A 14,754-nucleotide genomic window follows, 5' to 3' on the forward strand; every position below is an offset into this window, starting at 1 on the left:
CGATGCCTTCCTGATCTTAGAATCTCTGAACTGCCTATCAGACAACGGGAAATTCTAGTCTGTTGTGGCCCCTAGGTGGAGGGAGCCTAGAACAGGAATTTGCCGGGTGGAACCGCAGTTTCTCCTTCCAGCTCACAAATTCCCCACCTTCTGAAAGGCACTGCAGGATCTGGAGGGCCATCAGGAAACCCTGGAGAAGACTGCTGTGTTCTACGGGCAAGGCCCGTGGGTAGACCTGGCTGGATACAGTACGCATGTGTGTAAGCCTGTGCCTTCATTCACATGGTGAGAAGGCTAAGCTTGGCCGGCCTGCTTCCCTGCTGCTTTCTGCTCTGGCATCTTCCCCAGAGGCGGCAGAAAGGAAAAGAAACTGACTCCTGGCGGCTGTCCATGGTTCCTAGAGAAGCTGGGGTAGGGCTATATACTGATGGAGGTGTCTCTGTCCAGCTGTCACACTGTCCAGGTGTAAGCCAGTCTTGTTTTGCAGCCTCTGGAGAGCAGGGCAGGATTCCAGGTGAGGTTCCCGTTGTCATCCCACCTTGAGTACTCTGCCTCAGTCTTGCCTAGAGACAAGGCTTCTAGAGGAGGTGTCCTGCAGGTGGGAGAGGACTCCACTCCTGAAAGAAAGAAAGGCCGTTTACTTTACAGCAGTTCTACTGAACCAGATACCTGGTGACTGGCCACCACAGTTATCCCACAACCGTGCCACACAGCTGAGTCCACCTTCCTCCCCAGTGCCCACTCTCCAGCCCTGGCTGGTCCTCCAGAGCCAGGTGGCTATGCCCTTTGGACACACTGCCTTAGAAATGTCAAGGGATCAAACTGTCGGAAGTAATAGCTTGGAGGTGCAACAGGAACCCCAGAAGAGCTGGGAAGGCCTTTGTTAGCAGAGTGTGCAGGTTTGCAGGGGCAGCTGTAGCCTGTGGAGAGGACAGGAGCCTATGCCTGCCCCACCAGCCACTGGGCCAAGTGACTGAAGAGAGTTGGAGCAGCCATAGTTGAGCTACTTTCTCACCGAGAAGGCATTCAGCCTCAGAGGGGCCTGAGCTCTTGGTAAAGCGCTCCTGTTTCCTTGGAGCCCTTGCACGGCACTTACTCTACATGCCATTCCTGAGACAGGAGAAGCCAGTGCAAGCTGCTGCGCCAGTGTTCGCTGGGGTGTAATCACAGAGTCCATGCACCCCAAGGTGGCGTACTGAGCAAAATTATAGCAATTTAGTGCGCAGAGTTATTTAAATTGTCTGCCTGCCTCTCTTTTGCATCGCTGGTGTGTGAAACTTCCCTCTTCCCATTAGGTGTAAGTAATTGCTCTCCTCAGGTGAAAACATAAATATCATCATTACGGCATGAGACGGGAGCCATGTAAATTCCGGGGAGCTCACTGTGGACACTGCCCGGAGCAGCCTTCCTGTCTTTCCTTTCAGGTGATCCAAGCTCCAGAGCCAGCAGCCCCAGCCGAGCAGGTGATCACGTTAGAGGAGACGCAACTTGCTGGCTCACAGGTGTTTGTGACCTTGCCAGATTCACAGGCCTCTCAGAGCAGCTCTGAGCTTGTGGCAGTGACGGTGGAGGATCTGCTGGATGGTACTGTCACCCTGATATGTGGTGAGGCCAAATGAATGGCTGCTCCTCCAGTAGCGGGGGACTGGACTGGATCGCAGAGGAAGCTCACAGCCTGCCTGCCTCTGCTCTAGCTGCTGTCCCAAGTGGTGAGCTGTTGGACTCAGCTCCACCCTGGTGCTCTCCCTTGGAAGTCAGAGGCTTCGTCATTGTCCTAGGACACAGTGTCTGAGCCATCCACTCTGACGCCAGCACTACCGCCTTCGTGGCAGACAGCCTCAATTCTCCAGGCTGCAGCTCAGGCCTAGATTCCACCGACCCCCCAGGGAAGTCTGGCTTCTGAAATGACAGTCTGAAGAGTAGTGGATGGGAACTGGTGGCCAAGGTGGCCGAGGAGATACAGCGTGCTGGGTAGCCTCAAGAGCAGGGGAGTTACCTGCGTCTGAGCCCACAGAGGGCCTGCAGACACTGCCAGTGCCTCTGCACTAAAGCACCAACAGCCTCCAGGGACATCAGCTCAGCAGCTTGCCCTTCCCACTTCCCCCATCCTCTCCTCGGCTCAGGTGCCCCTCAGAGTTTGGCTGTAAAGCAGGTGCCAATGTTAACAACACAGGAAGCTCTTGTTGCCATTCCGGATCCCTCCAGCTCTGACCTTCCCAAAACAAAGCTTTGGAGCATTGCTGTGGGAGGCACCTTCGCTGAGGCCATCCAGCTGCGCCTGCTTTTTTGGATGTTCTTTGTTGCATTCCTTATGGAGAGCGACCCTGTGATCACAGGCCTTCCATGCCTTCCAGTAATCAAGGCTGAAACCTTTCCTCAGCCTGGAGACCTCTTGCTGGCTTCCTCTGGAGCATGTGATAAAATGACCCAGCTCCTGGGGGCAGGCCTGTGCCTGCATGTGGGGGATGAGAAGTATCCGAGGTGGCCTCTGTCTCTGCCACTGGCCCACCTGCCTGGTGCATGCCCTGCTCTCTGGGCTCCCCCTGGCTGCATGCTCACTGCAGATCGGTGCTCCATTCAAGTCTGAGCGTCACAGAGCCTTTTATCTTTAGATCCTGAGCTACAGTCTGGTAATTGATGGCTCATGGAATCCGGTTGGAAGTGCAATTAGATGGATGTTGGTTCCTGCTGCTTACAGAGAGGGTTTGCATTTATCTTCCTTTCCTGGAAGCCCAAAGATAGAAGTGGGGCTATCACAGCTTTTGCCCATCAGGCAGGGCTCCCTGCCACCTAGTGTGGCTTGACTCCCTACACAGGGGAATGCCCTGATTTGGTCACTTGCCTTTAAGCCACCTGCTATCAGAGATAAGCCCGCACAAGTGCAACTCACATGACCATGTGCAGAGATGAAGGTCAAGTCTTGTTATGGTGTAGGTGCATTGCCACCATCCCTGCACCTGGCTCACTGCGGAGGCCAGGAGGTAGCAATTTAACTACAGCAGTGTTCAGTGCCACCATCCCTGCACCTGGCTCACTGCGGAGGACAGGACGTAGCAGTTTAACCTACAGCAGTCAGTGTTTCAAGGGCTGCCCCTACACTGGGCACAGGCAGCCCAGGTGAGTTTCCAAGCTGGATTCCAGCTCTGGCCAGCCTGTCCCAGTCAAGCCCATCCTCATTTTATATGCAGGCTGCTTGAATTTATTTGCTAAGGAATCTTTCCCCTTCTAAAGTAAATGTTTTGCAAAGCCATTCAGCCTCAGAAACCAAACACTGACCAGAAGATGGTGCTCAAACATCAAGACATCACCTCCCTGAAAGCTCAGTGTTCCTACACTGCGGCCCTGGCCTGCTGGCTTTCAGACCTGTGGCAGCTGACCAGGGGAACTCTTGATCTGTAAGTGGTGTGCCAGTCCCTCCACGTCAGTAGCCCACTGAAAGACAGTGGGTGGCACATGCTTCCAGCCTGTCAGGAACAGCAGTTCAAAATAATACATCCTGAGATCCTATGAGGGGAGGTCAGCCTGAATACCCAAAGCCGGAAGTTAGAGGCCTGAGTGCCAGGCCCTGCCCGGCCTGAAAAAGCCAATCTCAGGTTTCCTGGGGACCCAGGTGGTGCTCGGGCACACGCTCCCTTCAGTCACCAGATGTGTCTGCCGCAGAGAGCCGTAGGGCAGGTAGGCTTGCTGCCCATCCTTGGGTGCACAGCTCTGGTGCACATAACCACAGCGCTGGATCTCACCTGTCCTCAGCGAGTTCTGGTGACTGATGGCCTCTGCTTCAGCTGCCTGACTTTTTATAGTGACTCCGAAGAAGCCTGGGGAAGGTCTGCCGCTGCTGCCCCAGAGATCTGAACTACCGCAGAGGGCATTGTTAATGGGCCTCTTTGTCCACATTGCTTTTACAATGGAACTGTGGTTCCATTTGCTTCCTCCCCATGAATATGTCTGCCTGGCCCTTGGGCAGCAGCCAGAGGAGTCTCCAGGTTCCTTGGGATTTGTATATTTGAGCCATGGGGCACCAGTCCTCCCCAGGGCTCCTGATTCAGCCACTGAAGAGGAGAAGGTGGATAGATGCCAAGCTGGAGTCTGGTTGGTCCGTCACCAGTGCATGAACAGCAAGCAGGTGACTGAGGAGCAGAGACCACTGTGAGCATTTTGGCCAGTGTAACAAAGGTCTTTCTCAGCTATTTTATAAACTGACTCTTCTGCCTCCAAAGCTCTTTATTGGAAAAGCTCTGAGTTCAGTCAGTACTCAAGTCTGTGGCCTAAGCTCTAGGCCTGTGTGCTGTGCTGCCCAGTCGAAGGAAGCCTCTGGCCCCTGCTGACCACAGGGGTGATACCTCAGCCTTGTTCCTAGAGTCTGAGCTCCAATGTTCAGGGCTGAGGACTCAGATGAGGGACAGACATGCCAAATAAGGGGGAAAGATCTCTATTCTCTTGGGGATGGGCGTGTCTTTAAATCTCATGTGCCTGAGAACCTGTACTGACAAAGGATGGAGATACTGACATGACAGCCTCACTTAGAACAGGCAAGTGCTTCTAAGGGACAGGAGTATTTCTTGTGGAGCTAGAAAGTTGGCCAGTGGTGGCTATGACACTGGTTTGCTCCAGTGAGCTCTCCCAGCCTAGCCCTGTGCTGCAGCACCCTGTGTGTCCCATCAGGTACTGGGAGCCTGGAAGAAAAGTGAAAGACATGGGGCCAAGGGAGTCAGAGGCAGGTTAATAGTTTTGTTGCTATGGAAACTCTGGGGGCACTGAGGACTTATGCTAAAAACTCAGAAAGAAACTCAAACTTATTCCAGTCTAACTGGGCCTATGAAGAAAGAGAGCAGTGCATTCTTTGGGGACTATGTTGAGGAAACCATTCCTTGGGCTGATTTACATGGCCTCCAAGTTGTAACAATGGTCATGGTTTCCCTGAGCAAAGCCACCCATGACCAGGACAACCAGCCCCATGAGATGTGTAAACTGGATGGCAAACATCTCCACTCAACATGCACTGTGCTTACAAATAAAGTCTGTACTTTGGAAGCAGTTGTGGTACGTTATTTCAGGACACTGGTGTTGTAGACCCTTTTGCTTTTTGGTTCTGGGCAAAGAAAGGGCTTGGTGTCCCTGGATCATTGTGCACCTTCAGGCCACATTTGGCCTGGGGGATAACTCCCATCATGCAATTTCATCCTAATTTCTCTTTCAAAAGCAGCACATTTCAGAGCATGGAATCCGGGGGACACCCGAGTTGCCCCGCACTATCCTACTGGAGGGGCGGGGGGACACCTGCTCAGCTCCTTCCTAGGCTCTTAACAGTAAGGGGAATGGTGGCTATAAAATCCGCATTTACTGAGTTTAGTGTAGAAGGTTTACACGCAGGCCAGCCTCCTGTGTTCTCTAATACGAGGAGAATCTTTTCTTCCTCCTCTGTCTCCCCCTTCCTGAATCCCCTGAGACCCCTTACAACATCCACCACTTTTCATTTATGTATTGATCTCAGTGGCTCCTGAGTGTGCAATAGATAAGCAGAAACAAAGATGTCACGTTGCTGTCAGCTGACAAAGGACAAGAGGTGGTGTTAGGAGGACCAGAGTTGAGAGGGAAGCCTGTAGCGCACCACACCCATCTGCGCTACCATACAGTTCGTGAACTGGGCAAGGGACTGGAGATCTGGAGATTTAAACACAAAGACTCACAGCAACACTAGTCATCCTTGAAACAGGAATGCCCCCTTTATTGTGTCCAGGGGCAGCTTATGTAGGGATCCTTAACTGATAGCCATGCCCCAGCCAAACCCACCAGAAACCACTCCCCTGCCATCAGGAACTCCTGAGGATCTCGTGCTCAAAGCAACTGCAAACATTACAAGTTGTTTACCAGAAATTCAGGATCTGGGGGGTTCACAGCTCCCAACAGAAGCCTGCTGCATCTTCAAGCTGAACTCGGCTCCAAGACTGGGAAGACAATGGGGGGGGGGTGGCTCTGTGCTCACTTCTGGGATGATCTTGGGGCACAAAGGTGTATGTTTTCAGAACTTGCAGACATCCTACTGTCCACGTGAGGTTTTCACAGACTAAAGCTGTCCAGGTCTCATCTGGACCAGTAGTCTTGAGTGTCTGTACTGCTGTGAGATCTAACTGAAGCATGTCCTTGGGCTCTGAAGGAAGGGAATATAGGGTCTGGGATGGTGTGAACAGAGGTGGGAAATGGGCTGAGGGATCCCTGGTGAGCCCGGATGAGGGGAGCTGGCTGGGAGAGGCAGAATAACATAGAGGGAAGGGATGGGTGTGGGAGCCCCCTCTCTCTTAGTGAGAAGATGACCTTGGACAAGCCTTTCCTAGAATGACAGAACAGTTATTAACATCTTAAAGTACCTGAGTGCAGAGGCTCCTGTTAGTTGCTGCTGTCTGACAGGCTCAAGGGGAACTAGCGAGGGCCAAGAATGGCTAGAGAGGAGCAGAGGGAAGCCAAGAACAAGGGCCTCTAGACTGTACTGCAGTAGGCCCAGAGCCTCCCTGGGACAAACGGGCTCCCAGAATCCGCTGCAGCACAGCCAAAAGACCAAGTCTGGTGAACGTGGCCAAGCTCCCAGCTGCTCTCCTGCATCTTCAGTCCACCGCTCGCTGTCTCTCTGTTGGCCTATGATCATGAATATCTTTGGGTGGAAAAAAGAAAAGCCGCCTAATGAGATGACACAAGCCTTATAATCCCTGCCTTCCCAAGGAAAAAACAGGTGATTGTAAGTTCGAAGCCTGCCTGAACCACAGAGCAAGTTGGAGGTCAGCCTTGACTGCTCAGCAAGACCTTTGCCTCAAAAAAATAAAAAATTCTGGGTGAGGTAGCACACTCCTTAACCCCAGCACTCAGGAGCATCTGAGTTTGAGACCAGCTAGCTACATTGTGAGACCATGTCTCAAACACACAAAGAGAAAAATGGGGGAGGGGAGAACGAAGTATTGTGGTGGGGGGTATCATCACCACCATGGCTTGGGTAAGCCTAGAACTCAAGGATTCCCTGAGAAGAGGCATCCAGCATGTGCAGACACCATGCTCCCCTTTTCTCTGCCCCCTTGCTAAGTGCTCTCAGAACACAGGTCCCTCATCACCTATTACATGTGTGGCAGCAGAGCTGATCATGGACAGTGGAGTCACTGGATGCTTAGGCGTTGCTTGCCCCTGGGAATGGGACTCAGCCCAGGCATACTGTGTTGAGCTTGTACCCAATGCCCTGCGGGAGCTGTTTCCCACGTGTGGCGTGTACTGTAATTTCATCCGGTCTTCCCTGCCTACAGCACATCTGCAGCTTGGCAGGACAGAGAAGAGCGGCACTGGCCTGGGGCGAGTGTTGCTGGAGTCCCACAGAGGGAGGTGGGGCTTGCCCAGCTTTCCTCTCCAGCTGCTACACAATGGAAACCCCTGGCAGCAGAAGTTAGATTTTGCCGCAGTTCTTATGCAGCTCCATCCCTGCTGGATTCTGAGCCTCAAGGAAGGGACCAAACCTGACAAACTTTCGCTGGAAAAGTGGGGAGCTTAGGTACAAAGGGGACCCAGTATTCTGCTTGCTGTCTCCCCCACACCCCGCCCCGCACTGCTTCACATCTCTGGCAAGGATGCTCCCATAGATACCTGTGGGAGAGTCTGCGGGAACATCCTCCTTTCTTTGTCCTCTGAGATGAGATTAGCAGAAGGCTGAGCAAGCTAGCCTGAGCTCCCCAGCTGCTCTGATCAAACAGCACGCCTTGCTGCTCTTCTTCCCCCAGCGTAGGCCAGGGACAGCTGATCAAACACATCTGGACAAGGTCAGTCCAGGGACCTGCAGGCCTTTCCAGGAGAGATTTCATAGTCCTGCCATCAGGAGGGTCTGATAAAAATGGACAGCCTGGGAAGGGGCCCTGGGGACTGGCATGGGGCCCAGCAGCTTTTCACCCTGTGCAAGATGGAAGTGCCTGGTCCAGGCAGGGTCAGGACAGAAGCCAGCTCTCAAGGCCAGCACTGGAGCTGGGGAACAAGGTGGCTTTGTACATGTTGCTGTGGAATTATAGGGGAGAGAGTCGTAAAATGACACACAGGTGAGCTTGGGCTTGTGAGATTATTAGATTGTCACAGGGTGACTTCAGGCCTCCCTCAGCAATTGTGACCCCTTCAAGAGCAAATATGGCATTAACCTTGCTCAAGTACACACACGTGAGCATCTAGGCAGTCAGTCTGGCCCGCCCACCAGGTATCTGACTACATAGATCTGTTAGACCAGGGATCCTGGGAGTGACTGATTCCCACACCACAGGCACTGGACACTTGGGATGAGGCTGAGATGCATGGCTTCTGTGCCCGGGGAACTTCCATCTAGTTAGCAGTAGTGATGTCTTGCTGTTGGCCAGTAGTGATCTATCCCTGTTTTGGATCCCTGAACCCCTTGTAGCTTCCCCAGTACTCACTTGACACCTCCCGGCTCAGTCAAGGCTCCCCTGGAATACAGCACAGTCACAGACCCTTCTAGGACTCCACGTGGGTATCTGAACTCAGCACGGTGGGGAGCACACTGGGGAGCTTTCTTGGACCAGCCACTTAGGGGGAAGGTTCTCTGGCTTCTCCTCTCACCCTGGGCTCCTAGAGCAAATGTTTCCTATGGCAACATCCATCCTAGCAGAGTCAGATCTGAAGACACTGGGAGGCATTAGGGCAAGAGCCCAGCTTTAGAGTTACTCCGATCTGGGCTCCAGTCCCTGTCCTGTCCTTTTTCGGTGTCACTCTGGATGTCCTGACTCAGACTGCTCTCCCCCATCCTGCTGTCCCTCTGTCTGCCCTGGTTCCCCATATTTCAGGACTCTTCTGGTCATTTGCTCATTGATTCTTGCTTCAGTACTCTTGAGGCTGGAAGGACATGGCGTTGTTTTGCCCATGAAGAAGTTGAGGTTTCTGGAAAGCAGATCACTGTGTCACTTGAGAAGCCAGTAGCAGACCCGCAGTCAGGACAGCTGGGCCTGGCACTGAGTCTGCTTCCCAGAGAAACGTGATGGCAAGCATCCCAGCAGGGTACAGTGACAGGGCACCATTTGTTCACTCCCACCGTGAGCATCCCTGGATCAGCAGGGTCCCATGGGACTCAGCGACAATGGGATCAGTCTACCGTGTCATTCAGTATGGAAATCACTAGGCCCACATGACTGATAGTATTTGAAATGTGTGCCACTGAGGGACCCGATACTAATCTCCATCTCAGCATCAGACGCGCTAGTGACTGTCACCGAACAACAGAACTAAATGGAGGACCATGGATGGGAGGTGGCTGAGCCTACCTCCCAGCCTAGCTCTGCCATCTGGACCCAACGCCTGTGGCATTCCCACTGGTGACCAGGTCAGGAAGGGAAGGCACCTGATGTGGGTGGTACTGGCTGCAAGCTTCAGAAGACTGACAGCGCTAAGGCTGTCTTCTGCCCTGAGGTCCCACAGGAAACACATCCCAGTTCTGCCTTCACCATCTTCATCCAGAGGGACTAGATGGATACTCAGGACACTGGAAAAGGACCTTAAGGAGCTTGTTATCACTCAGCTTTCGGGGCCATGCTGGTGCCAACGGAGAGTACCATGTTCTCCATCCTACTTATCCCCAGTGGTGGACCAGGGCAGAAGAGAAATGAGAAGGGGGCCGAGAAGGCATTCAGGAAGCACTCCCTCCCACGACCTTGAGAGGATCTGCACCTGAACTCTGCACCACTCATGTGATGCGCCCCGTCTGTGCCAACACGTGTTTGTCTAGTGATGCCACTTGCAGTGCGAGGAAGGAGGTCTCATGCCCGTGGCCAGTGTGCAGTGAAGGCCTTTCTAGGTTTTGTGCCATGTGTACAGCGCCCCAGCAGCCTCACGGTCCCACTGTCAGGGGAGATGAAGGAGAAGCTCTGTCCTCAGGTAGATGTGGAAGGATTGTGTCCTTTTTAGACCACACTTCTGAGAACAGTTCCGAAGGGGCCTCCCCTCAGCAGATGGGGCCTTGTGACCACTTAGCTGGCCTGGAAGAAGGGAGTTTTTAGAAGTGGGAAGAGCCCTGTCCAGCACAGCAGGGTGTAAGGACAGTGGCTCTTCCCGCCTGCTGCATGAAGAAGCCATGCTTTCTTGTCTGGGCTCTGATACCCATACGTGATGGGAGACGAGACTCTTGTTAGGAGATTCCCGTTAACCTGCAGCTCTGGCTTCTGTGCCAGCTGTGAGAGGCAGGGCCTGAGCACTGAGAAGTGTCCAGTGCATCCAGATGTTGAGGCTTCTAGAACACAGCTGCCTGGCTAGGTGACCCCAGAGCATTTCCTCATCCTGTCACTCAAGAAGCCTGAGAAGAGAGCCGCCCCCTCCACACTCTCACGAGTCACTCTCGGGGTTCAAGCCTAGGGGTGAAGGGTGTCACTGCACTGCAGATATGAGGGTATGCCCCAGATATGTGCACACTCCCAGAGTCCCTGACCCAGCTGTGGCCATCCACGCCCACAGCCAGCCTTTCCACACAGCTTCTCCCTGCCCTGCACAACCCATCCAAAGGCCTCCACTCCGGACAGCTACCACATGCTACTGCTCCCTGGGCTCCACCAACAACATGCAAACTCAATATCGAGCGTATCTGTGTGTCCTCTGGTGAGTGAGGCCCCCAAGGCTGCATCAATTACATGGCAGACAAAGGGAAAAATGAGCTAAGCGGGTGCTGTGGACTAGACACCTAACCACTGCTCACTTGGGAACTGATTCATTCTGAGACCAGAGTTAATGCCTTCCCAGGGCAGCATCCAACCACCAATTCCCTTCCTCCAAACCGTCCCACTGGGTCCCAAGCTCCATTCAAACTGTCCACGCCATGGCAGTCAGTATAATAAAGACGAGCCTCATTGACCAAAGGATTTGAATGAAGGCCTGGTAGCCTTTCGCGGAGTAACTGCACAAATATCTTCCAACGTGTCTGGCGGAGGTGACAGCTGGGGCAAGGGCCCTGAAGCAGGAACGTTCCTGTGGAATACTGAAGTGGCCACTGTGGCTAGGGCGGAGTAGGCGAACTGGAGACTGGTTGAGATAACGCTGAATGAATAACGAGGGCTCCGGTTACACAGGAGCCTGTGGGGGCATCACAGGTGTGGCCAGAGGAGGGTTTTGAGCAGAAGCATTGTGCTGCAGTGTAGAGAATAAACCTAAGGGAAAGGGTGGGTGCTGGGGAGTTAGTTAAGGGGCTCTTCCGTTTCATCACAGCGCTGCTTTCTACAAATGGGGTAAGACGGTAGCAACGACAAAGTTCTGAGACTCTGAAGGAGAGTGAGGAAAATGGCGGGTGGCGGAAGAAAGCCAATTTGCTGGTGGGTCGGACATGGGGTCTCAGAGGAAGGAGAGTCCGGGATGGCTCCCCAGGGTTTGAGGGCTATGGGGGAACCCAGAGAAAGGCATGTTTCGGGGAGAGAGAAGGAATATGCTAGGTGCTTGCAGTCTAGGAAGCCTGTTTGCTATTACAGAACACGCTGGCCAGTGGTCCTCTGCTGTCTCCTGTCTGGCACCTGGCATCACAGAAACTCCCTTGGAGACTCTAGCTGCAGCTCTGACTTATCAGTTCAGTGTGGGGAAAGAGACAGGGGTCAGTTTGTCCCTCCCATCTATCTGTCCATCCGTCCGTCCATCCATCATCCGTCTGCTCTCCTGATAGGACCTGCATGCCTAACCTGAGTCAGACCCAGCCAATGGATTCAGCGGGGAGCAAGCACTCGGCTGACCTCCCCCCTCCAGGGGCTCCCACTCCAGTTACAGACTCCCCAACCTCCCTTTCCAGCTTCTGCTCCCACTCCCAGGTCTCTGATAGCCAGGTTCCTCCATTCGTAAAATGTGGATCAGACTGCCTCCCAGTGCCCCAGGAACTCAGCCCTCCTTAGCTTCACTAGATCATTATGACCGCCCTAATCTTCCAAGCTTTGAGGGCCCTGTGTCAGCACCTTGTGCCCTCCTAGAATGCAGAGCTGACCAGCAAAATGTGCCCTAGCATCAATCCTGCCTTCCGCAAGTGCCTTGGAGAAGTGATTAGCTTAGCAAGGCAATCACACAGCTTGGGTTGGGTGTGGATCATATCCTCAAGGGGGCGATAATGAGCTGCTGGGCTGGAAAATCTTGCTCCCTGTTCCAAAGCAGATACGCACAGAGCACACAAGCCGCATACACAGACATATATACATCAATAGTACGAAACTTAAATTAGGAAAAATCTTAAAGGGATCATTGGGGAATGACACCGAAAATAAGATGGGGCAGCCCAGGTTAAGTCTGGGAATGCAGTGGCCAATCCTGGTGCCAGGGATAAAGGTGACCAAGCTCAGGGACACTGCCCTTGAGCCCACAGTCTAGTGAGTGGCATGCAAGATCAGGCAGTGTGACACCCTGTAGTCAGAGCCACTGGGCCAGGGGCCAGGGGCCAGGAGGGGACAGGCTCAGCTTCAAGGTTCCATGGACTGGACTGGCACTGGAGGCCAGCACACAGGTGCTTGTGTAGGATGATCCTTTTGGACAGGTAGGATCAGGAGGCTCAGCTGGGGTAATTCCCTGCTTGCTCTTCTCAGCCAGGGCTTTGTTCCTCAACAGCAGATACTGCTCTTGTAGCTACCCGATTTAACGTAAGAATTCCAGTACTGGTATGGCGGTGGTACCTAGTGTCCCCAGATGGGTCACTTCCCTCTCAGATTGGGCTTGGCTATCTCTGAAGCAAGAGATAAACACAGCCCCCGTCCCCCCCACCCCCACCACCACCTGCTTCACCCAGCTGTTGATTGGAGGAACCCATGGAAACCAAAAAGCACAGTCTAGGGATAAATGAGTTCACTCGTGTGAGGGAGAGCGTCTGCCCCCTTCTGTAGGTGAGGAAGCAGGCGCAGAGAAGTTCATCACTTGTCAAAAGTCTCCCAGGTAGGACTGAGCCAGGATTTTAGCCCAGTGACCGAAAGCAGGCACAGAGCCAGTAAGATTATGGGCGTGTGGTGCCAGGGTGATAGGTGATGGGGGCAGGTACCCACAGATTCCCTGTGCTCGACTGTCCTGTGGGTGGCCTGGGCTGTCTGTCCAGGAGCCCCCATCTTGCTCTCCTGGAGCTATCGAGAAGCATGGCACGCACTAAGGAGTCGGACTGGGGCAGCTGGAGGCCCTGGAGACCCGCAGCAGAGAAGGGGAGCCCAGGGGGCCTGGAGCTGTCTTCACAGGCCTTTCAGCTGTCAGATCCAACACTGGACACAGATCCGACCACACCGAGGTCTGATACGGACCCCTGTGGCACCCAAGATGAGGTCCTGACAGCTGAACTGGCCAGTCAGGCTCTCCCGAGAGCTGACCTCTTCCAGCCCCGCCCCCCCCAAGCCCCATCACTCTCTCCTTGCTTCATCCTTCACTTGGGTTATCTCACCCCCATTTCTGCTGCCCCAGTTCTGGGCAAGGAGAATCTGCTCTGCCGTGGGAGCCTTCGGGGCTTCCCCTGTGGAAGCGTGACCCCTCAGATTTTCCAAGGGTAAGGGTCTCTTTTGTGTAACATCTGGTCCTGGTACCTGGGCCCTGCAGCTTTTGTGTGTGCCCATCTCTCCAGCTACAGTCAGAAGTTGCCTCTAGGGGTAGAGTGACCGTCACCACCCCCACAGTATATCCACCATCATCCTCATGCAACACGGAAGCAACCAAACTGGGAAATGGCTTGCCTTAAGGCATAGTCTGAGGTGGTGCTGGATAAAGCCCCAGCAATCATGGACCCCTAGGCTACAGACCTGAACTCTGACACAACTCTGCTGCTGTCCCCTTCAAGGACAGCATGCCTTCCGGCCCACAGGGCAGCTCATATTCTTCCTTTGACATGCCTTTTGTTTCTCTCGGAACTGAGCCTTGACACTTTAGGTTCGTTCCCACCACGGGGACAGCCCCCCAGGGTAGGGACAGTGGCCAGCTGTGCTCGCTGCAGGCTCTCCACAGCTGGACTAGTGCAGGTGCCCAGGAAATGCTTGCCAAGTGAATTCCCTTCACCAGGTGGCCAACCACATCTGTCACCCTCTTGATCCTCTCAGCCATCCTCTGAACAGGCAGCATATGGCTTCAGGTGAAGACACAGGGACCCACGGAGGCTGGCCCAGGGCTAGTAAGTGGCAGACACCAGCGGCCAGGTCGACCTGATCTCCAGACTCACATTCAGACATCCTGTCTCAAAGAGGGTCCTACACCCACTAGCATGGCTCCTACCAAGGTCACTCAGCCGGTTCTGGCTCAAGACACTGTTTATTCTTTGCAGGGCCTTTAGCCGAGTCCTCGGGGCCCAGGCACAGAGCCGGTAATACCTTCGGGACTTCGTTCTTGTCTTTTATTCAGCCATGAACTGCAGACACCATAATCGGCTGCAGTTCAGCTTGACCGGTCCCCCCAGCCCCCTGCAGCTTTTGAAATGAGCGCACTCCTTCTGGGCTGTGGTGTCATGAATTCTCTGGCCCTGTCTTTGATGAGGCCTCCGGCTGGGGTCAGGATCTTCTGACAGCCTTGGCGGGAGCCTTTTCAAGCGCCTAATCCACCTGGCAGGTGTTTGAACTCTGGGAAATTATGCCTTCAAATCTTGTCCTAATGAAAACTCAGTCAACATTTGCCAGAGGTGGGAAGGGGGGATGGGAGGAGGATGGGAGAGGATGGGAACAAACTACTGGTCTTGTCCTCTCTCTGTCCCCAAGACCCTTGCTCAGGTCAGTGTTCCAAACACTTCTGGCTCCTGAACCTGGGGAAAGTTCCTTCCTTCTG

At 53.8% G+C, this 14,754-nt stretch overlaps 2 protein-coding genes across 6 annotated transcripts in view; both read left to right on the top strand.

Annotated features, from left to right (window-relative positions):
* Zbtb40 (zinc finger and BTB domain containing 40) overlaps nt 1–5,022 on the top strand; it is a 68,034-nt gene extending 63,012 nt beyond the window's left edge. For all 5 annotated transcript variants that reach the window (XM_026782074.1, XM_013348463.2, XM_026782075.1 and 2 more), the window contains one exon: nt 1,425–5,022. In XM_026782074.1, coding sequence (XP_026637875.1) covers nt 1,425–1,619 — 195 coding nt within the window. In that variant the 3' untranslated portion in view covers nt 1,620–5,022. The remainder of the gene's footprint in view (nt 1–1,424) is intronic.
* An 8,075-nt stretch (nt 5,023–13,097) lies between these two features.
* The window catches only part of Epha8 (EPH receptor A8), a 42,379-nt gene continuing 40,722 nt past the window's right edge, over nt 13,098–14,754 (top strand). The window contains exons 1-2 of the mRNA XM_013348303.2: nt 13,098–13,299; nt 13,414–13,495. Coding sequence (XP_013203757.1) covers nt 13,098–13,299; nt 13,414–13,495 — 284 coding nt within the window. The remainder of the gene's footprint in view (nt 13,300–13,413; nt 13,496–14,754) is intronic.

The sequence above is a fragment of the Microtus ochrogaster genome, chromosome 10, assembly GCF_000317375.1.
Source record: "Microtus ochrogaster isolate Prairie Vole_2 chromosome 10, MicOch1.0, whole genome shotgun sequence".
NCBI classification, from domain to species: domain Eukaryota; kingdom Metazoa; phylum Chordata; class Mammalia; order Rodentia; family Cricetidae; genus Microtus; species Microtus ochrogaster.